Source organism: Stegodyphus dumicola, chromosome 2 (assembly GCF_044657685.1).
Source record: "Stegodyphus dumicola isolate Sdum_Otavi_A_Nest chromosome 2, ASM4465768v1".
Taxonomy (NCBI): Eukaryota; Metazoa; Arthropoda; class Arachnida; order Araneae; family Eresidae; genus Stegodyphus; species Stegodyphus dumicola.
This window is the reverse complement of record NC_140769.1, coordinates 205,907,167-205,932,697: the sequence shown is the minus strand read 5'-3', so window position 1 is coordinate 205,932,697 and position 25,531 is coordinate 205,907,167. Positions and strand designations below refer to the sequence as shown.

Genomic DNA, 25,531 nt, shown 5'->3' with positions numbered 1-25,531 from the left:
GTTTGTGTCCGAGATAAAAATTATTCAGTAGGTGTAAAATCCAGTTTGAAATGTATGACAAGAAGAAATGTAAATACAGATTAAATCATCGATCATACAGATCTGTGCTACTAAATGATTGTTTCTGCAATATCGAGTTATTTTATAAAGTACTGAAGCAAAATTACGAATCCAGACTCCATACATGTTTTATTACGGAAAATATCAAATGTGCATGACATACTAAAGAAAAAACGGGAGTTACTGGTGGTTTGGATACCTGGACTTTATATCACTCTGGATATTAGACATCTAACTTTGTACTGCAGGTATTGTATTTTACTGGAGCAACTGAGCTGAAAGAACTGGAGCAAAAAATTTGCTAAATTTTAATTCTGAACTAATTTATTTCATGTACCTTCATAATATCTTGTTCATCATATGTCCCATTTAGAGATGTTTCTCTTCTTAAGGAGGCATCTCGTGAAGAACCAAGCTCTTCTTTAAATGTGTCAAACCCTAAATAAAACATTTAAACAAGTAAAATGTCAAATATAACCAGAAAAAGATAAATAATTTTAAAATAAAATCAAAAAGAATCAAATAGATATTTCAGAATTATTACAAGTTAAATACCAGAATATCCAAAAAGTGTATTATACTAGAACTGGTTAATGGATTCGTATATTCTATAAAATAAGGAGTATTTATTTAAATTATATATTAGTTTTAGCTTCATACTTTATAACTGAGCAGATAATTAACAAACCCAATTTCATTGCATTTAAAGCTGAAAATACTTTTTAATCAAATATATTTCAGATTTATTAAAAGGTTACATAAATCAATTAAAAAAATCTCTATAAAGCAACATAAGTAAAGAAAAGGTACCTGACTGATCCAAGTGAACTTTTGCTACAGCCTTTTCTACATCATCTGTCACCAGTTCAACATTGAACATACATTGATTAACAATATCTTCTCTATTGATTTTCCTTAAACCTTTCTCCAGGAAGTTACCTGTTTACAATAAATTATTAATAGGCTCTTAATTATAAGTTTCATTGAAGCTATTTTACAAGTCAAGAGGAAAAAACTTAATTTGAAATATTTAAAAGAAAATGACTAAACATAAATTCAACGTATACTTAATCCTGATGCATTATAATGGGTTTGTACATGTATAACAAAATAACTCTGACAATCTGTTTACCTCAGGACCAAGTGTTTTGCAGAATATATAATTTTGCAAACATGTCATATCTTTCTAGGTTTTATTTACATTTTCCCCTTTCTAATTTTTTAATTGAATCTGGAATGTCTGCATACAAATAACTAATCAAAAGATTAGACAGCTGAATAATAATTGAATATAAAAAAAATATTTTTGAATAATTTATATGCTAAAAATTATGTCAGTAAAAGAGAAAATGCAGAGGGAAAGAAAAGGAATAAAAAAATAAAATTTTTTTGAAGTAAGAAGAAACTCCTTTGTATTGCTGTATTTCATGTGAAAAAGCTTCATATCCGCCTATAAAATTACTTTCAAAGCAGTTCTTATGTTTTTAAAAGAAGGACAGAATAAATAAAAAAAATAACATTACTTCTCAAAAACTCCAGTAGTGTGATTTTCCCTAGATTGAATATCTATGCTAACTTCTATTACATTCTGTGCATGTGCAATTGGATTATTAGCAGTATACAAAAAGAGCTAAAACGGAAATTTTGGATTTATTAAGTGAAAAAAATTTGGCTTCTTGTTAACATTGTTTCTATTTTTAATGGTAGAAATATTTCCACAAGTGTTATTCTTCATAATTTGTCTCTTACTTACCACAGACATAAACCAGTTTGTTAATTTTGTGAAAAATAAACAAACTAAACACCATGAGAATTCAGTATCCAGGAAGTTGTGCATAAATCAAACTTATTTATACATGTTAGCTGCATAAATTCAATAGTTTGAAAAGATAATGGAACATGTATCTAAGAGTAATAATTTATCTAAGATATAAACATAAAAACAGGAGCCATGTTTACTATTAAAAAAAAGACACATGCACAGAAAATCCTAAATAACTTCAATAATCAAATTAATTCACTTCTTCAAGCAAAATATATTAATATACATTTTAGAAAGTTTATATGCATACTTGTGTAATTAATTACTGCTAAATTTATCATACTGAATTTTCAAGAAATCCAGATTTTTATTTCTTTACACCCAGAAACAAATTACAAGAATTTTCTGATTATTTGAATTCAACTGCTAAAAGTGAATGAATGCAAAGGAAATTTGTTTACATTTGTATAATAGGTATCTACTGAATTCTACCTAAAACATCTGAATTTACACAAATAAATATGAAACAAGTGACATTCATTCAAGACTGATCTTCAGCTTGTGATATTTCACATCATTCCTAGATGATGGTTAAAAAGCTATGGTTATAGTAGCAATGTAAATGCCAGCTTTCACCAAAGTCATACCTGGAAAAAGTGCCATTTTTACACTTAACAATAAATTAAGTAAAATTACAAACCTGTAGCCTTGCTTCCAGCACGCTGCAACCAGTGTCTCAGCATAACCAAAGCTTGCTGGCTAGTATCATTAGGATTTTCAGATTTAATTGTGTTTATGTCAGATTCAGGTACATCTAGCTGCAATGCAAGAGATATCCAGTCATCTCTCAGTTCTTTTGCTATGTCTGACAGTCTCAAATCTGCTCTGTGAATGAGTTCTGGTTTTGCTGAAAGTAAAAAAAAAAAAAAATTCAAACATATATAAAAACATAACAGAATATATGAAAGCTAAAAAAACATGTGTGTATAGTGCAAAAAAATAGTTGTGATAAAAATACTTGTATAATGTATCTCAACTTAGTAAAAATAATCAAAAATATTCTGGCATTTTTTCATTTAAATACAAGAAATATTAAATGAATTCCCATAACCAAGAACTCTCAATGATGGCGAAAATTATACAAGTTCTGTAATAATGTACACACACACATAAACATGCATTAGATTTTTTTATACTTCTTATAAGAGGAACATCAGTTTTGTGAAGCCTATTCAAATACAATTATCATATTCACGACAATACATGATAAATAATGTTATAGATGAATAACTTATAGTTGAAGTATTGCAATGCCCAAAAATTCAGCTTCTGATGTAAAGCTATTGAAAAGATACAGCTGCAATAGCATTAACATAATGGAAGAAGTTCTTTAAAAATATAATTAGAACCTGGATATCCTTCATTCCATTGGATAATAAGTTACCAAATTTATAATAGTGATAATTATATTCTGCAAAATGAACTAAAATTGAGAATTTATTTACTTTAAAATCATGTTGTAACAATCAAAGTATTCTTCTTGGTACTAGAACAAACTGGCAGCAAGTCATTCTGCGAAAAATTATAGTATAGCTATAAAAGACTGCGATGTAACTAACATACAAAGTATGAAACAAAGTTAGATGAATGGGGAGTAATAGGACGGATAAACATAACACTGGGTGAATGATGAAGGGTAAAAAAGATAAACATAATGTGTTTGAATATGTCTGAACGTTATATAGTACTAAGCATTAAGATTTCTGTTAGTCATATGCAAAGGTATAACAGTGTGCAAAATGAAGCAGTACATAGATTTATAGGCCTATTTCAAGTTTAATAAATCTACAAAAGAAAGACATGATTTGATGAAATAAGATCATAGAAATGAAGCTGTATCTTTTCAGTATGTTTTTGATTGGTTTAAACATTTTTCCAGGATGGACAGGGATTCTATTTGAAATAAAGATGCTACTCAAAGTGGTCGCCCTACAGCTTCTCAAGAGTGATGAAAACATTCAAAACGTGAAGATTATGTTAGCCAGAAAGAGCAACAATGGTTTGGTTTGGTTTATTAGATTACAGCAAAGCACTCGAGGGCTATCTGCCTTAAGGGAGGGATGCCTTCGTGGAGGACTTTTTAAGGGAAACTGGCTCGTATACACGTTACACATGGGGAAAACCACGAAAACACCCATGCAGCCAGCCCGTTCGCAGGATTCGAACCTCGGACCGAACTACCAGTGTTCAGCGACGAAAGAGCAACAATGAATGCTAACACACACAATGATGTTTAAGCAAATTTATTACAAAGAATCTGTATGAATTATTTTAGTTTCTAATTTCAAAAACTTACATTCATCAAGATGACATTTATACTATTAAAGAAATCATGCAATCAGACTATCTTTAATTATACATGAATATATATAAAGTCACAAAAAATCTCGACAATATAATGTTGGTCATGGCACTCAGAGGGTTAAAATAAAAGAATTTTATATTACTTTATCTTATATATATATATTTTTAATCAAAGTCAGTTTCTTTGTAGTCAAGTCAAGTATTACTAATGAGTTTACCTAAAGAACTTTTTCCCTTACCTAAACTGGTTTCTGTGACAAAACCATATTTCTTCTCTAATGTTACTAATTCGGATACAGGAGTAGGGTCAGCCTGAAATAAATGGGATAAAAGAAAGAAATTTTAAATACATGTAATTTATGACATTGATTCTTAAGCGATATTAGGAAATTAAAACACATTAAAAGCTACAAAACATTCATATTTTGTAACAACACTCAATAAAATATTTATCCGTCATTTTAATTTGAAGCCTTCCCAAAAATTTTAGCTAGTTTATATCGATTTCCTTCTCTTTAAGCATCTTTTCTAACAATGAGAGGTTTCTCAATATGCAAACCAATGCTCTCACTAGTTTCTGTGTGCTTTATCTCCTAACTTATCAACCTTTCCACAATGTACCTATGAGGGTTTGTGAAGCAAACTATCGCTATGTCTGAAAGTAACTACAATATCAGACAAAGGTTTAAATAAGCCTCTTATTTAAAAAGAACTTAAAACATAAAGGCATGTTCTGATGCTAACAAAATCAAGTTTCTTTCCTCAACACGTTTCCTTTTCATTTTAGATTTTTGGGATTTAATTAAGGATTTCTGTTATTCTAAAAAGCACTAAATGCATTTAGAATAGAAAAAGTGGCTAATTTTATTTCTTTAGTAATATGAAATATATATGGTAAAGGCCGGTTACAGAGCTGGTGTGGCAGAATTTTTAGAATTTAGTGACACATAGAAAAACAAAATCTAGAAATGGCAAAACTTTCAGAATTTAGAGCATGCATGGGAAGTAGAATTTAAAAAGGCACTAGCCAGCAGAATTTAGGATCCACAGAGATTCCAACAGGTGGGAAAACGCCTCATGCCCGCTCTGTGTATGATGCATTAAGACATATTAGATGAATCTTTTAAATTGTAAGTTTTCAATTTCTTTATTAATAAAAAAATTCATTTTCTATAATGCCTGCCCAAGTGATAAAATTAGAACCATTTTTAATATCTTCCATGCTTGTGTTTTGTGAAAAGTAGAGAAAATAAAGGAAAGATAAACATGTTAAGAAAAAGATTCTAGTATCAGGAGTAAAACATTCAAATATTATGTTTTCATTGTTCTTCCAGACGTTCTCCAAAATATAAGAAATTCATCGCAAACTTTCTGTAAAATACATTCATTACATGTTGATACCAAATATGGAGATATTTTTCATTTTGTCACATATTTCTCGAATCTTCGAGGATCGCATGTTTTTAAATCTTGTCTTCAAATCTTTCTAAACTTTCCAAGCTGCAAGGTCTAAAATACTAAAGAAAAATTATCTTTATCAATTCTGTAACAGCAAAAAGGCAGAAATATTTTGGGAAAAAAGGGGGAGGGAAAAAGTGTAAAATTAATTTTATAGAGAAAACTGATGCATTTTCTGAGAATTTTGAATATTTTGAGACAATTACATGGGAAAAATGCTTACCATGAAAAAATTAAAAAGAAGACATTTTAAATTAATTACATAGCTAATTTTGCTTTTGCTAAGAGCTGTTTCGCAAATTATACTTTATAGCATTATACCTTGTTTATTTTTCAGATTCCAAATATTGCATAATATAAGTTGCCAAAATGAAACTTTATAATACGACAGCAAAAAATAGTGTTTTATTTTAATGTCATTTTTTAAATATAATTTCAATATGTTACCATTATTTTAATGAAATTTATCACTGTTGTGATGTTTTAAAAAAATTGTCAAAAAATTTTCAGATCTCTGAATTAAAAATGTCCTATAGAAACTGATCTTAAAATCGCCAAAATGCTGACAAGTTGCCAAATTTAGAACAGTTTAATAAAAGAAATTACATCCTCAAAAGCGAAACCTTGTTTAAGAGCTCTTTATTAGAAAAAATGAATTTTGAAATGCTTATGTTTCATTACTTGCTTAGAAACTCGAGTATCCCATCATTTATATTAGAAATAGAAACAAATCATAACCCATGAACCCATTCAAAAGATAAATGTCTGTGCATCGCCAAAAATATTCCTCCAAAATGCTAATTCACATTCAAAATGGCAGTCATAAAAACAGACAGAAATTTCAGATGATTAAAATTAAGGACCTTCTGCAGATTTTGGCCAAAATTAAGGACTTTTAAAAACCAAAAATCGATTACAAAAAAATGTAAGGACTTAAGGACTTTTAAGGACCACACGAACCCTGCTTAAGTATAAATAACACAAGTGAATATTTTAGCACTGACATGCGAACTTTTAACATTTTGCTTTCTGTAATCTAATCTCCCATCATTCCCTCTCATTGCTTACATGTACTGTATGTATTACTGATATCATACTTCTGGTATTTGCAGACCTAATAAATCAACAGGCTCATATTCTAAGTAGTTAATCACATTCACCAGGGGCCCAGTGATAAAGTTGGTGAACAACTGGCAATTTGACATAGGTTCAGTTCCATATGAATGGGCTTGTAACATGGGCAGTTTTGTGGTTATCTCAAGTGTAATATATGGACACAAACCAGTTCCCCTTATAAAGTCCTTCTTGAATGCATCCAAGGTTATATGCATATAATTTAAAACTATTTGAATATATTTGGTTCTATGTGTATTTTATGTAATTTTGTTTAAATGTATCTGTACTCTACATATTTATAGTATTATTGGTTTTCAAGTACAATTGTGATCTACATATCACTGTGTCCTTTGAATAATATGAAAATAAAAAGGCCTAAACATAAAGAGTTATGACTGCCCTACACTATATTAATGGTAGACGATGTTTATAATTCTACTCTTTGCATTTTACTTATATTGCATAACAGGTATTTCATAGATTTAGACTCGTGTAATGTTTTTGTATGTATGGTGATGCTAACTGTATTACACAAACAATGGATAGCATAACTTACCTGTATTTATTGTGCATTGAGAGTACTTTATAAGATACTTTCTTATTTATTTATGATACATAACAGGACTTCTAGTATTTTGTGTATGGAGTGTTGTTGCATATAACCTATTTTAAGTATATGCAGTAGTTAACCAATGCCCACCAGTGGATAGTTGTTAAGCACTGGTAGTTCAACCTGATTTCAAATCCTAGCGAATAGGCCGATGACATGGGACTTTTTATAGTTTTCTTCATATATAATATGGATACAAGGCAGTTTTTCTTAAAAAGTCCATCACAATGGCATCCCCTTTTTTTTGAAGAGATTAAAAAAAATTCTTTTTTTCTCATTGTATTTTAACTTTTTAAGCGATCTCCAACTTTTTCAAGTGATAATCTTCATCTCCTTCCTGAACAGTATGGAATTTCTGTCAAATCTTTGAATGTGTTCAATACTGAAGGTTTGACAAATTTAATAAAAAGTACTTGCGACAGCATCTCAGGCATTTTTTCCAGAATAGATTTCTTTAATGATGTTGACAGTAGTTGCATATTTAATTTCCTAAAATCAGGAACAGATAATAGTAAAAACTGAAAACAATTTTGTTTAGGTCAGATGGAAGAAAGATATCTCTTTTGTAGAAAAACATGTTTCTTCATTCTTTGATTTTTCTTGTGAAAAGGTCATCATGACATGCTTATTTTGTCTTTGTCAATAGTTTTGAATTCAGTATTAATTTCACTTCATGAAAAACTTAAAACCTCCATCCCACTGATCCATTTTTAATACTCTTAAGCAACAGTCACCTCATATGCATATACTTCAACACTTATTCTTATTTCTTCCTCAAAACGCTCCTGAAAGGTTTTTATATTCTTTTTGCTAGTACACTTCTTTAGTAACAGAATGCATTCACTAAAATTTGATTCATGTTTATTGGTAATGCAACAGCTGTTTTCCTGTCGCTAAATTTATTAAGTGTTATGGATAACACATAATGATTAATTCCTTATGTTTTCTCAGAAAGGTTGACACACCTTTTCAATGACTTGACATAACAGATGCAATATCTGCACAGAAAGAAACAAAGTTCGATACAGAAATATTTAATTTATTCAATTCATTAATAAACATTCCCAAAATATTTCGATCAGTTCAGTTACCACTTGAATTAGAAAGACAAAAAGCAGTACATTTTATTTTATGCTCAGTCATTAAAATAAATCATAAAAACTGGGTACAACTTAAATCACTTGTACTTCTTTCATTAACAGATAATGAAAAGGCAGACTTTGCAAAGTATTTATCATGTCTTTTCAGTGAACATTTGACATCTCATTAACATAGAAGATTTTGTTCTAACACATGAATATTTAACTACTTCTGAATGAAGAACTATTTTCCTTAACACAAGACCAATATGATATGCAGCAAAGAAATACTGCCTTCAATCAAAAACTATATAAATGGACACTGAGCAAAATTAAAAATTTTACTCATTTCTTCAAACAAATTTTATTATACCAGAAGCAAAATATATTTGATAAAACTTCCTACCACATTTCTCTAAATTAACTTTATAAAATTTTGCCCCCTCTCCCCCCCCAAAAAAAATGCCAGACACAGAAGTTGTGTATTTTAAAACAGGAAAATGAGGGAGATATATGCCGTCGTTCCATATAATTACTTCAATATCAAAACTTTACAGCAAGTAAAATGGTAATTAATCATAGCAATGCAGATGATAAAATGCACCAAATGAAATACATTATAATTAAGATAATAACTACTATAAATTTCTGTGGGAAAAAGTGCATATTTTAAATCACATGGTGAAGCATGATAATCCCAGAACTGACAGTGGAATTCATTTTTTTCACCACATGATCTGATGGTAACTTTAAATTCTTATAAAAATACACACCAAAAGTAGGTTTGGCACCAAATCGCCATGGCAGAACATTTTTTTTTTTTTTTTTTTTTTTTTTTTTCCCCTACAGATGTTTCTGTAAAAAATACAAAAAACTCATAAAATTTGGTATATATGAAATGATTATTTAAGAGTACTCCACATGAAATACATTGAATGCAAAGTGTTTCAAAAATAAAAATATGCTAATTAATATATAAGCTGATTTACCTCAGGTAAAACTATATTTAGGTTACAAATAGGTGACTGTGGAGGTTCTCCGCGACCCACTCTTGGTTCTCGCATGAATGCCACCCGTCCCATAGGTTCTTGATGAGGGTCTTTTACACGAATTGTAAAGGGTAGTCTGTTTTCTCTGAAGGCTTGGAATGTGAGACTCAGCTGTTCACCTGACTTTGTGACAGGAACAAGATTGCCAGCAAATTCCAGGTACTGTAGCTTTCCTTCTAAAACCTATATATTTTTTCAGTAAAATGATTATTTCAAATATACTATTAATAACAAATTTAAAATTTACATTTTAAGATTAAATCAATAAAATTTTGGCTATCGTCAACTTTATGCTACTAAATCAAACTAATATGCGACTACATCAAATATGACTGATATTCTTTTAAGCCATCAACCCACTTGATACTGAACTATCTACTATCATGTGGCGTGCAGTAGGTTTTCATGCAGGGTGTGCAGAGAACAACAACAGCAATAATAATAAAACCATAAAAATGTACATTAAACACTTCTTTAACTTTTTATTATTCATTTGTACACAAAATCCATACGTTTATCCATATTACTAATAAAATCATCAATTGCATGATCATAAAACTCTGGTTTTGACTGTAATAAGTGTAACATTTCTTTTTCTATTGCTATTAGATATAAATTGCTTAATCTATCCAGGCTCACTGTATTGCGTGCATAATTTTTTACTCTTTTCAATGCTGAAAATGATCTCTCCACCGAAGCAATTGAAAATGAAATTGCACAAAATAAATGTGCCAATTTATTTACTTCACTTAGTGCATCTGTCAAATCATTCAGCATTATATGCTGAATAAGTTTCAATAAATTCATTTAGTGGTATCACTCACTACGATAAAGAACAGATAATTCATTTGTTAGCTTTACAAAAGTGTTGGAGTGTTCTGTTAAAATTCATTTCTTTTTGGTCTAACAAAACAAAATTGTTTTTCAGAGAATTATTTCTATAAATATAATACATCACTGGAAATTACTTTACCACACTAAAATATTTCCCTTTATATATTGATGAAATACTTCTTTTATATTTCCATAAAAAAATCTTACAATATATAAATTTAAACATTAACCGTTTGCAAAATCATATGGCCAGTTAATCAATTAAAAAACTAAAAGCGCTTCAGCACGCTCTAATACAACGCTTAATAAACCGTACCTTCGGATGATTCTGAATGCCAAGTGCTATAGTGTGCTGTGCTTCTCCACTAGCCCATATATATAAAGCGTGATTTTTTATTAGTGCGCAGTGCATACACATCAAAACTTCCCATGTTCTTTTGCTTTTGAACGCGCTATGTGGTGCAGCACCTAGTACTGCATGCACTGTGGGGATACAAGCAAGCAAATAAACATAATATTTGAATATATTATAAATAATATTTATTATATACCATATAATGATAGGTGCAGAAAATTATTGTCTCTCATAATTTTGCCAGGGTGTGCAGTGCACACGCTGCACATATGGACTGCACACCACTGCTACTATCCTTGGTATTTTGTTTTTTACATCTTAAAATAAGCATACCATTGTAAAATCATGATATGGCAGAATAAAATCTATAGATATGATCATGCTTTATACAAGCACAAATGAGAATAGAATGCATCTAAAAGCAGCCCTTGATAAGTGTTGTTGCCATTCGGTTAAACATAAGACTACCAATTTATTTTTTTATATGCCTTCATATATAGCTGGTTTTCAGACAGACATTTGGCTGTAAGATCTTTAATTTTTTCTTCAAACAATCAATTTATTACTGCTTATAAAACTAAACAATACAAAAGGGATTAATATATTTTATTTTATCTCTTTATGACGTGTCTAATTGATATATATATATAAATACATTTAATTTATGATAGACCCAACTTAAAATTTTTATGAACATTTGCAGCTTTATTACAGTTAATAAAAGAGTATTAAAGTTCAGAATCAGATTGTTTAGGATCCTAAACTTTATTCATTTTTACTTAAGCCTTTGATTTGAGATGCTTGAAGTCATCAGATTGCAATACAGTTTTCTATCAAGTTAAGAGAGAAAATATAATTATTACAAAGGAGAAGGTTCTATATTCATAGTTCCATTTAAAAATAGCCATACCTATTTCAAAATCCTATTTAATAATAGTCATATCTATTTCATTCATTCATTAGTAAATCATTAAATAACTGCAATGTAAATATTTTGAGTTTTGAATTTATTAATCATTAATTTCTATAATTTCCCATGCATAAAAAAAATTTTAAACACGCCTTCTAGACTATCCCTCTCTCTGATCAAATAATTTTAGAAACTAATTCCTCTCTATGAATTTAAAAAAAAAAAAAAAAAAGTTTTACAAAATTTGAAAAATACTTTCTTATAAAAATTCTTAATGGGAAAAATAAATTTTTAAAAAATTTTTGTTATAAAAAGATGAACACTTTTTTTAAATTATAAAATTGCAATTTTGTACATTAAAATTAAGAAGTATTTGGAAATGACATAATCTAATAAAAATCAGGAAATGTTAAATTTAATGCAACTGTACAAGAAAAGAAATACATATGATGTACCTCAACATCTCTACTTTTAGCAACTTCAGTAAAATGTTCCTGAGATTCTAATGTCTTGTCTTCTTTGTCATCTGTCATACAAAATACTCGCAACTGGGCTTCAAGAGGATCCCGCCTTTTCGCAAACACCACGAACTTTGCCATAAAGGGCACATGAATGGCTTCACGGTAAAGTTCGGTAGCAAACTTAGTTGCTTCATTTACTTGCCGACAATCAATCAGCCAAAATCTATTGCAAGAAAAATTTAGATAAATTTATAAAAACAAATTACATGACTAAATTTTACAATATTTTTAAAAGGATATACACATAAAAGTAAGAAAGCAGTTATGGTATTATTATTTATTATTAATGGCAGCACTAAAATTTTATTATATGTGATGGCAACATTTGTTTTTTTTTTTTTTTTTTTTTTTTTTTTTTTTTTGTTAACATCATGTTCTTACAATGTAGCAGTTGGCATTCTGTTTTATATGCAGTTTTAGTTGATTAAAGCTTTATATCTCAGCTTTTTAAAAGAAATTATTTACTACATTTATAACAATTTAACCAACTACAATTTATGCTTTATTTTTTACAAAATGAAAACTCTTTTGAAACCAGAAAGATGTGTTCGAGCAGAACCTAAATGAACACAATAGAAAAGAGCTCTTTTAAATTTCCTTTTACAAGTGAAAGAAGCGACTAAAAGGAAAAAAAAAAAAAACTACAACTGTTATTTAATTTCGTATTTGCAAGTTTTTATCAATATATTAATGATTCAGAATTGTATGATCATGCAAACTACATTTACAACAGTAGGTTATTCAAACATAATTAGAAAAATTAGTAATTTAAAATATAGAAAATTACATTATAATCAGTAGCACAATATTTAAATATATTTAAAGATTTCATTCTCTCGGATAATGAAAGTGAGAAACAATAAAAGTTATTGCAAAGCAACTTCTGTACAATTTCAATTTATCTATTTTGTATTACTTGCAAAATTAAAAAAAAATAATGCATTAAAAGAAAATTAGCCTCCCCTCAAAAAAAAAAAAAAAAAAAAAAAAAAAAATCTATTCAATACTTAAAATGCTTAAATCTCAATTTTGTACAAATTACATTACTCATAATAACAAAACACAATGTACGATAACTATTTTAAATTTTATTTTACTTAAATGTAAAGACACACACTTAACCGTAAGTAATTGTAAATATACTCAAATGGTAAATCGTGAATAAAAGAATTCTGGAAGTTGACAAAAACAGTTGACACCATTCTGGGAGGGAGAGAAGAAGATAAAGAAACAATCACAGCATTTACTTATAATTCATGCATTCTTTAATGTTAAAACTTAGTTACCTAATGAAAAGTATATGGCTTAAGCTTGAAAAGAAGTACATGTGTTCATGATATGCTTTAATAGAATGTTATATACATGTCCACTGACATAATAGGTCAAATATTTTATCATTTTTACCCTGAATACTCATTGATTTAAATACACTGCCCTCCAAAAGTTAAGGAACAGCATGATTTTAGGTCTAATTTGAGAATGAAGCACCATAGAAACAAGAAATTTACAAGACATGTTCTAGTGAACATGTCTTGTGAACATGAACAGTTCTCTAATTAATGAAACATGAAATGTTTCTATAGTTCAACACAAACACGAATTACAACAAAAAACTGCACTACTGGCAGAGAAACCCAGTCTTGGAAAACAGTATATCACAGTTTTTGAGGGAAAATGGAGTGGTAACATTACAAAAATGGGTTCTAATAAGAAATGTGTCCACCCCCAGCTGCAATATGTTGGCGGCAGCAATGTTCCATACTGTCAAATTAAGTTTGTCGGTCAGTAAAATAGAAAGCAATGAACAGACACTGAGTAATCCTTGTTCAAGCTCATCTAATGACCTTGGAGGAGGGCTTGAAACAGCAACCTGTCTCCGAAAGTAGTCCCAAAGATGCTCTATCAGATTCAGCTCTGGGGATACAGTGGGTCATTCCATTTGCTCCCTACCGCGACTCTCAAGATATTCTTCAGCAACCCAAGCTCGGTGGGGTTGCGCATTGTTGTCCATCAGGAAAAATCCAGGATCAATAACAGTGGCATATGGGCAGACATTTTGATCATAGGTCTTGTCTCGATATCTCACACTGGTCACACTGTACCCAAGTTCCCCCATGGAACACATGCAGTTCAGTGTGATCACCAAGAGAAATCCCTACAAAAACCATTATTCCACCACCTCTGTAACTGTGTCTTTCCACAATATGGTATTGGTTGTACCTGGTGCATTGCTCCCTCCAGATCAGCTCACCACCTTAATCACTCTCCAATGCGAGCCTGAAATCATCTCTGAAGAGAAAAAATGCCTATTGTTGACTGGTCCAGGAGACATGTTCTCTTTCCAACATAAACGGGCACCTCTGTGTCCTCGGATCAAGAGGACACAAGCTACTGGTCGTCTTGCATACAGACCTGTATTGTGCAGGCATCTGTGCACTGTAGTAGCTGAGATTCTTATTCCTGTTGCCACTAAATGAGCTGAAAATAAGCTAAGGTACATTAATGTTACTCTTGCTTTGGGTCAAAAGAGCTAAATAACGGTCTCCCGCAGGTGTTCTAAATCTAGGTCTGCTGGCATATGTCTTCTATAAAGAGAATCCTTGGATTCAAACTGATTCCATAGTCAGTGGACCATACTGCGAGAGACATTGAGACATCTAGAAGCATCAGCTTGTCACATCCCCCATTTCAATCCATCTGATCGCCCGCTACCTCAACAATTCAATTCAGGCAAACGATGTCTCCTGGACATTGGTAGACTCTCCTGGTTATTCTCCACAAAACTGTAATAACAATTGAAGATCAACGATTGTGAACAATAACTATGACTTTTGCATTTTTTCTCCAACTCCTACATAAGTATTCATTTCTATAAAATAAAAGTAGTAGCTATTGTTTTTGCATATATTTTCTTAAACTTCATTACTGTCATGCATATGAACTGTGAAATTTAAATGTTACTGACATTTTTGTAACGGTGAGCTTTCAAAATCATGTTGATCCTTAACTTTTGGAGGGCAGTGTACTTTATTATTAATGGGTATGAATGCCAGGTATTAAGAATGATTTTTAAATATAACATACACAATGTTCCTGTTCCAGCTTTACTGTAAATAACACAACTGGAAAGAAAAACTGTAGTGCAATAAAATCAAGTGCATCCTCACTAACACACAATTGTGCCAGAAATCTTCCGTAGTCATACATCTACGGCTGAGTGGTTAAGACCAATGAACACTGGTAGTTTGAAAGCATACAAATATGTGAATGAATGAACAAATATCTGCAAATGGTTTGATCCCAGAGAAACGGGTTGCCTACATTGGTGTTTTCACAGTTTTCCCCTTGTATAACATGGCTATGAACCAGTTTCCCTTCATGAAAGCATCCTTATCCTCAGGCGGGTAACCCTTCAGTGCTTTGCCATGTTCAAGTAACCTAACCCATCAGAAGGGTCTTGGCTATTATTTAGCTTCTAGCAGATAATTATAAATCCCCCAATATATAACTACTAATCTACTTTGAATCTATTCATATTATTACAATTGAACAAGATAGTTAAGCTCTTCATTTAAAAACAAAACTGAAATTTATGGGAAACTCTTAACATGAAAATCAAAAAAAAAGACAAATGAAATTTACTTTTAAATAATTAGAGCAGCATCTTTGTTTTTTATAAGATTTATTTCAGAAACTGTGATAGTATTTATTACCTTGTTTATTTTTCAGAATAAAAATATTTTTAAGTCACCAAAATGGAAAGTAAGGCCACTTTAAAATATGGCAGGAGAAAATAAAAATGGTTTATTTTAATTTTATTTCTTAAATATAATTTTAATTTATTATCATAATTTTTGTGATATTTACCAATGTTATGTTTGTAATAAAGTGTCTCAAAATTTCGCAAATAACCAAATAAAAAATTTTGTATACAAACGGGTTTTGAAATCATCAAATTTAGCACCACATACACTCATGTCCAAAATTATCTTTACATACCCAAAAATGATGATATTCAATGAAATATCGAATCAATGTGATCCGTATTTGCAGGGAATGTGTGAAAACCAAGCCTAATTAGCATTATCCAATCAAAAGTAATCATTCGGTTTGTGATATGCAAATTTAGGCGTTACGTCATCCAAGGGTGAATCAAGCGCTTTGCGCAAACTGAATATTTGAGTGAATTTCTGCAACATAGCGTTTGATTTCAGTGTGTAGGGACTCAAAGCGGTTTGTTATGACTTCGAAGTATCATTTGGAAGAATCTGTAAAGTGGCGAATTATCGGCCTTTTAGAAGCAGGGCAGTCAATCATGGAAACAGCCACATGTCTGAATATTTCAAGACAGACAGTCTCTAAGCTATGGAAACAGTTTCAAAATGATGGAAGTGTTGTAAGGAAGCCTGTACAAGGTCGGAAACGAATGACAACTGCTTCTGAAGATCGGTATCTGGCATTAACTGCCCGTCGTAACAGAAAGGCTACTGCTCGCCAGTTAAGTTCAGAGCTTGCAGCCGCCACTGGAACTGTTGCATCAAGGCAAACAATTTACAGAAGGCTTAATGAAAAAGGCCTTTATGCCAGAAAGCCAAGGGTATGTGTTTTACTGTCTTCACAGAAAAAGAGGGATCGCTTTAATTGGTGTAAAGAACATCAAAACTGGACTGAACATCAATGGTCCCATATTCTCTTTACTGATGAGTCGCGGTTTAGTTTAACTTGTGATTCTAAACGTGTTTACATCTGGAGGGAGTCAGGAACACGAAATGATCCCTCGAACATTGTGGAACGTGACCGTTTCGGTGGAGGTGTGACGGTATGGGGTGGAATAATGATCGATGGACGTACGCCTCTACACGTGTTCAGCAGCGGATCTGTGACAGGCCAGATATATCGGGATGAGGTCTTAGATCCTTATGTAAGACTTTTCAGGGGTGCATATGGACCTGACGTTTTATTTATGGATGATAATGCCCGTCCACATCGAGCAAACCTCGTTGATGAATTCCTTGAAAGTGAAGACATTAAGCGAATACCTTGGCCACCAAATTCTCCTGACCTTAACCCGATAGAGAACTTATGGGACTACCTTGGAAGAGCAATTGCACGTATACATCCTCCTCCTAGAGATGTAAATGCTCTGAAGACGGCATTTCTAGAAGAGTGGAGATTAATTCCCCAAACTGTGGTTAACAACGTTATTTCCAGCCTTAAAACACGTTGTGATATGTGTGTACAAGTCAGGGGAGATCATATTCCATATTAAATTCGTAAGACTTAATTCTTTTTCTGAATCATTCCTTTTTTTCTTAACTCTCTTTGTCACACTTTATTACCATTTTTATGGTTTCATGCTACAATTTTATATCATATGAGGTGATCTTCAATTTTTTCTTTTGCATTTATGTGTCATCATGTTATGTATGATTCCACGAAAATTCATTAAATTATAAGTCATAGTCTCTGAGAAATCCGTGAATTTATGCACGTAAACATAATTTTGGACATGAGTGTAATAAAAGAACTCGCATCCTAAAAACGTAAAAGTTGTTTTCGATATAAAATTTTATGAACTCTTCATTCAGAAAATAAAAGAATTACTTTGAAATGTTTAAGTTTCAAGTGAAGCACAGTCTCATGCTTCTAAATTTCAAGTATCCACCATTTGCATTCAGAACTATGAAAGAATTCAAATGTTAATCCATTAAATACACATTTGTCAATGTATCGCCAAAAAATATTCCTCCAAAATGGTTAATTTGCACTCAAAGTGACAACTGTGTTGGGGGGGAACAGAAATGTCAGATGAGCAAAATTAAGGACCTTTTGCTGGATTTGGACAAAATTACAGACTTTTAAGAACCAAAAAAAACCTAAGGACTTTTTAAATACTTTAAGGAACATACAAACCCCAAGTTAGTTATTGTTTTGACTAACGCCTGCTTCCACATCTTATTGAAGCAGAAGTCAATAATGTTGGTCTGATAAAATTTCAGCTATGCGTAATGTATGCTTTACTCATGCGCGCGTTGAAAGAAATGTTTAATAAAGTAAACAAATAAATATTAAGCTTCTTCTTTTGTAAATTTTGATACCCTTTAGATCATAATTGCTCATTATTTTATAAATTACGGTTTCATATTTTTAATTTTATAATCTCTGCATGCCATCTTACCAGATTTAAACTGATGATCTATAATCCGGAATCGCCGAAGTCCCAACGAGTCCGGATTAAAGACTTTTGACTGTATCTCTTTTCACTGATTTAAATTTCAAAACTTAGCATACCCATAGTTTTGAAAATGGCTTGACTTATATGAACTATATCAATAAGCTGTAGGGTTGTTACTGTAACCTGAAGCTAGAATTGATGTCCTGCAAACCTCACCAGATGAATAGTTAGTTAGTGTTACATCTTAACACGTTGAGCCCTGGGCACTGGCAGTGAACTTTCTGTGTACCGGGGTCGGTCCCGGAGACCGGCAGTGAACTTTCCATGTGGCCGTCATCTGTCCCTGGACACCGGCAATGAACTTTCCGTGTGACCAGAGTCTTTTTGTTTAGCCGGCGTCAATCCCTGGAATTTTCGTTTGGCTGGCGTCGTCCACAGGACCAACAGCATCAATATTCACGACCACTTGCTTTGTCATGGACAGGCAGGGCTTGTCGGTAGCAGACAAAACTCACCAATAGATAAGCTCTACTCAGTGCATGAAATTGCGGATCACCCTGCAACATTGCACCACTTGATTGCTCGTGCTGGCTGGACAGCAAATTCAGCACCTGGCTCAACGTGTTAAACAATTCACAAATTACAGAAAAGGATCAGAATAATATTTTTTTTTTCTTTTGGTCTTAAACTGAACATAAAGGCACAATTAGTGCTACAGATGAAATTTTGAACTGAAAAACGACAGACAATAAAGTTCAAACTTTGACAGCATAGGCCTAAGACATACATATTACATACATATATAAGACATGCTCTAAGACATACCTAAGACATTACATATTAAATGGACTAGAAATAAGTTGGCTCAGATACTTTACTGGAACATATTTAAAACTTCAACTAGGGAAAAAGCTCAAGCTGGAATATTACTTTTAAGCAGAAATGGCAAAAAATATAAACAAGACGGAAGATGAAGTTAGAGTAAAGGCTTAAAACATAATAACTGGTTAATTAACATAAGACACTTTACAAAACAATTAATTATCAATTTTAAAAATAAATTTTTTTGGATCTTGATTATGAGGACCAATTGCCACAGGATATTTGACTCAATCGGATAATGACCCCCAATCGATTCCTTGATCATCATAGACCCCCTTCAAAATTTCATCGACCCCCTACGAGGTCCATATTGACCCTGTTGGCAACCCATTGGTTACAGGAAAGCAGACACACTACTGCTGTCTGCATTAAGGAAGGAATTTCACAGCAGCAGACTTTCTAAGAGAAACTGGCTCATATCCACATTCTACGTAGGAAAAATCATTGAAAGCTCAACAGTTTTCACTTTATGTGAATACACTACATTTGTCTGTATCCCAAATCAAACTACCAAAATTCAGCAATCTTATTTACTTAGCCATTGGTATTCATGATAAGAATCAAAATATTTTTAAAAGTTAATTTCCAAAGATATAATATTAATTTTAGACTGTTATAAACAACGTTGTTGCGTCTGGATAGGGGAGGGTGTGGGACATATGCCTGTTTACCTCTGTTAGACGCCAGGCGTCCCCGTCCTCCATCACCTGTGGTTTCTTTTTCAAGAAAATCATACTTTATTTCTTAATTAAAGAGTAGTCAATTAGAGAAGACATATGAGATTTTATTACTCATATATATAAGTTTCAAAAGACATTTATGATGTATTAAAGAAATTTGCCTTCTACTCTTAAATCGATTGAAAATAATTATGAAATTTTAATATTTTATACCTCGCAGAGACTGTCGTCGTAAAGGAAACACAGTCATTTACGAAAGTTAAAGGAGTAGATCCTGTAACATCTTCCCATTGAGCTTTGATTGTCCCACCTTATAAAAAACAAAAATATTAGAAACCTCATAAAAAGTCAAAATAAAATAATATACCTTTAATGCAACCCCCCAATAAACAAAAATGTATTTCCAAGAAAGCATTATAAATGCCAGTAACATTTTGATAATATGCTTCAACTATAAAATCGCAAACTCACAACATTAACCGAAACTCGATGTATTAAACAGAAAACCAATTAACAATATACATTAATGAATTGCAGCTATTACTTAAAACAACGTGAATTTATAAAAAAAAAATCAAGAAATTCCATTTAAAAAATAATATAAAGAAACACATTATTATCCGATTATTATATTTATACCAACAATTTCCTTTTATGAATTAATATAAATTGAATTCAAGTAAGGGAAAACTTAAAAATACAATTAATAAATTTTTTTAATCTAGTTTTAGTATAAATTTTTTTAAATTATACTTGAAAGTAAGGAAAGCTAATTTTTCCTTTTATCACAATAAACAGCAATTTAATTCCCATTTATTTAATTAACTTTGCAAAAGAATCTATCAAAATGTTATTTAAATCTTCTTCTACATTCCCTCACACTTTTTAATCATATAAATTAAATTTTATCATAAAATGGTCAAATTAAGTTGACACCATAAAGACATATACTATAAAAAAAGATTTAATTTCTAAGTACAGACATGTTATAATAAACAAATAAACATAATATACAAATAGAATCCAAAATAAAAATACAAATTTCCATTTTATTTCCACATACTGTCACATTAATATGATGGTGTAATTGCTTATTAGTTCAAGTTTAGAAGATTGTCATAGCCATGGAAGAATAGGTAGCCCATATTACAGATGCCGTTATATATAATAATGTCTTTAATCAATATAAAGAAAATATATAATGCATTTTATTTTTTCACATTTATTACCCAATTTTATTTTTTTAAAGTTTCACACCACATCAAAATGTTAATTAAATAAAAGGGAATTAATCCAATAACAATTAGCTAAAATTTGGTAATTTCTGAAAAAATTTTGCACTAAAATTGTCTGCAAAAGTTAATTCAGCTAATTTAATTTTTAAGCAACTTCAAGATTATAATAACTTATTTCCAGTGTCATTTTTATATTAAACACCACAAACTCCATAAAAACTACACTTACCATTGAGATAAAGATGGCAATAAATACTGTTACAAATTTTGGTATATATGTGAACAATTTTAATGAAATTATAAATAAAAACTGTAGTATGTTTTGGATCATGTAATATGAAAATCTGAGGCGAAGCTTTGCCAGAAAAATAAGAATATAGGGGCAAGTCTATTTAACATTGAATAAATGGCTTTCTCTTTAAATTGGCAAGATATTGCCAACCTGGTGATGGTTTTAGTAACTAATTTTTGCCGCCAAATTTGGAGAAAACTCACAAAAACTTGCCAAATGTGGCGACCATTTGGCAACATTTTGTTCCATTCATCTATAATTTTAATTGGTATTGTGACTGAACAGTTGTAATTAATACCTATATGCAGCTAACTGTATCCAGCCTTTACATTTTACTGTAACCATACATTAAGTACCGGAAAGGCAACTTTCAGTACTTCAAGAAATTACTGAAAGTGCTGGAAATTCAGAGTGAAAATTAAATCCATGCAATTAATGAATTACAACATTCCAGATGCTCTTTTAACTTAAAATACTGAATGTACTGAATCTAGGAATGGGAAAAAAATAACTGCTCCAATTTATATACTCTACCTCAAACCTCTATCTCAGCTTCAGTGAAGCTAATTACTTACTATACAAAATTATTCATGAAATATGTAGCATTACAAATCTCTGAGTTAATGGTGCTTTGCATTATCTTGCTCTCATAGAAATATAATTTTATACAGCATTTATTCAAAATAAATCTCATTTCTAAAAACAAAAACTGCTTCCTTTTTTTTTTTTATTCACAGCATTCCTTTAATGCAGAAAGTTTTTTTAATGTAATTCTAAATTTAAGACAAATCTGTTCAGCTTCTCATTAAACAGCACCATGGTACAGAGTAACATTTGAGGGGGGGGACAGGAGATATCAGCACAGTAAGCAGAAAGCAGCAGCAAGAAAAAGAAAAACCCCACAAATGTTACTATGATTAATACAATTTCTTTTCTGCATTTTTATATGTGCGATCAATCACTATTGCAGCACTTTCAATATGACAAAAACACATACTGCACACATTAGCGAAGAAGCACATAACATACTCAGTATTAAAATTAAGAGATACAAGAAACAAACACAGAAGCTTTAGCTACATCCACATATCTAATAAGCAGAAGCACTAATCAGGCTAGATATATATAATTTATGCAACTGCAAAATATAGTGCAACAATATATTTAAGCATTACATTAAAACTTACTTCATGTGGATGTAAGCCAAAAAGAGAAGGACAGCAAGTTTTTGAGCATATCTTTTATATTATAAAAAGAAAAATATACATGGTAATAAATATTTTACCTGCTGAATAAAGAAATGACATGCTTTTATTTTACTATGAATGATATCAGAAGTATTAATCTGAAAAGATATCTATCAAACAATGAGTGTAATGTGGTCAAAATAGTTAAATTAATTACTATATGAGCTTTCACAATCTAGTCATAAATTAACAATCAGGATCACATTTTTTTCTACATATCTCTGAAATTCTATATAGCTGCTAGAAACTATACTTAACGATAAAAGACTTCACTAAATAGTACGGAAATTTTATAGTTTTCTTTTCACGTGATATTTAACCTTCCTAAAACAGGACACATATTACCATAACTAATAACTTCTAATCATTCATTTAACGATTTTAATGTGTTTAGAAAAAGACAACTTTTATTTACTACATATGTAACTACATATAAGAAACTTATCAGCTAGATTAGCATTTTTTAAATGTTCCACACAAAAATTCTTAAATTTTTATTATAACTGTAATTTATTGCATGAAGACAGTAAAGAACATGGTTTTATTGTTTTATCAACTTGCAGATATAGCATTGAAAGTAAACAGTTGGAGTAATAGATTTAACAAAATTAATCCTTCCTCCATGAAGAAGTAACTTTCATAACATTCAATAACGGCAGATAAACACCCACCTCAATAAAAGTACCAATTAGGCAGCATAGAATAATTACTTTTATGAAGTCAGATATATTAAATTATATACATATTTTTTAAATATCAATACTTTGCTATAGATAAAGAAACTAGTTCAACTGGCTGGTTATACTCATCTTTTCTCCTAAAGAATGAAGTGTTTATTAATCTATTTTCAGTCTTTTTAATTTATTTCCTTTAGAAACATTCCTTATTACATTATTCTATATGACATATGTATGGAGAACTAGTTCTGAATGAACTGCTTAATGCTTACTTTACCATTTCTATTTACTTCAAAGAGAAATTCCATAAAAATAAAATGTCAGAGGTATGTTTTCAGTTACAGACATGTATTTTCATGTAATACATTCTTTTCACAAGTGGTAACAGGCTCTATTAAGGTAAAGGGGAAAATGCTTTCATTAAATCTCAGACCTCTTAAACAATTCATGTAATTAATGTATAAAGTAACTTATCCATTAATCTTAAAAATAAAAAATAATGCAATTGTATAACATAGTATCTAATGACATTATACACATCTTTTGCTAATTGCAATGATGTCAGAAATTTTTAACGCCAAAACAATAATAAATAATTCTGGAAATGTATCAAAAGTATAAATTACGTGTATTTAAGATTTAATCAATCAGACACACTACTAAAAAAGTATAATAAAGATTTAAATTATTAAAAATTGCATTTATAGCTTTTAAACCACTTATTTTGATAATAACAAACACAAGCTTTTAAATCACTCATTTTGATAACAACAGATAGATCTAGTCTAAAAGATATATTTAAGATATTATGCTTCGTCGAATGGCAATTCTCTGAGAATTAGCTATGTGCAAGAGTGTATGGAAGATAGATTAAGGATCGTTTGTTTTATATAGTAGTTGTGCCAATTCATTAATTACAACAAAGCTGCAAATGCTCATGAAAATTATCAGTTGGATATATTGCAAACTAAATTTATTTTAAATGATATCAATTAAATTTATTATTAAAATATAAAATAAATATTCACATTTTACCAAAAAATTCATTTATTGTTTTAAAATTTTGAAGTTGCTCAGAAATTATATGTTGATTAAATTAGTAAGATGGAATAAAAGTCTTATACATTGTTAACAAGAATTATTCAAAGTGTTTTTTGGGGGGAGAGGGAAGGTAAGATCGCATGGAAGAGAATTTGAGAATATTATGTTTCATGTAATGGTAACACCTGCCAGGTTGCACTGATGATAAATGCAAAATAAAGTAATGTAACATTAGGATCCAAATTTTTTAGAAGCTTCTGCTTAGAATATTACATAAGATATGCTCAATATTACTGTCCAACTGAAGAGCAATAGCAGGCAGAAAGGAGAACAAACCTGTCTTGGTACTACCTGTTATACTGCATAGTAACCTCAGTGTGGGAGCATCACCGCTGTATTGATTTATCATGCCTTTAGTTGCAGCTTGAGGAACTGGTATGGTCAGAGTAATAGGTTTATGAAACTTTCTTCTCCTTGGTTCAACTGTAACTATAGGACTAACAGCCACACGATTTCCCAGTAATTTTGTGACAAGTTCTGGTGTGATTGGTTGAGCCTAAAAGGACAAAAGCAGAAAAATAATTTATACCATATAATATGATATAAAGATTAAGTATATTAAACACTAAAAAATATTTGAGAGGAAAAATGAAAAATGAATAGCTAATACTGATAAAAACTGCAAAACTACACACAGCATTAAGAAAAATATTTAAGTTATTTATGTTTCAATCATGCTTTTCTGATACTAAATGTAAGGAGAACAGTCTGCCCTTTTTATAAAATAGTTGCAATATGACATTATATTAATTAACATATATAAAAATTAAAATTACCCAGCAAATCTTCAGTCAGAATAATAATAATTAGGTAACTACATAGTGATATTTTAGCATCAATAATTATCAATAAAAACTTTTGACATTAAAAAATAAATATCAATACTTTGCTATAGCATTTTTCCTATTATGGCAGTTATAAGAATAAATGAGACTGAAAAAAGTTTTAAAATGAACTTTACAATGTAAACAGAACTAAAAAACATGGTTTTTCCAATTTCTATAAGCTATATAGTTCATACACATAAGAATAAAGCTAAATGAATTTAATGAAATACAGTTTTTGTTCCTAAATAACACAGTAAGAATACAAATCACCATTGTCTGCACACTCCAGGAAAAAAT

General features: G+C 30.5%; 1 protein-coding gene across 1 annotated transcript in view; it reads right to left on the bottom strand.

The window, feature by feature from the left end:
* LOC118199574 (uncharacterized) overlaps positions 1-25,531 on the bottom strand; it is a 317,346-nt gene that overhangs the window by 83,833 nt on the left and 207,982 nt on the right. Inside the window, exons 25-32 of the mRNA XM_085810256.1 lie at positions 24,699-24,903; positions 20,069-20,165; positions 12,053-12,281; positions 9,439-9,681; positions 4,426-4,498; positions 2,523-2,729; positions 871-999; positions 398-498 (exon numbers count right to left, since the gene is read on the bottom strand). Coding sequence (XP_085666382.1) covers positions 398-498; positions 871-999; positions 2,523-2,729; positions 4,426-4,498; positions 9,439-9,681; positions 12,053-12,281; positions 20,069-20,165; positions 24,699-24,903 — 1,284 coding nt within the window. The remainder of the gene's footprint in view (positions 1-397; positions 499-870; positions 1,000-2,522; positions 2,730-4,425; positions 4,499-9,438; positions 9,682-12,052; positions 12,282-20,068; positions 20,166-24,698; positions 24,904-25,531) is intronic.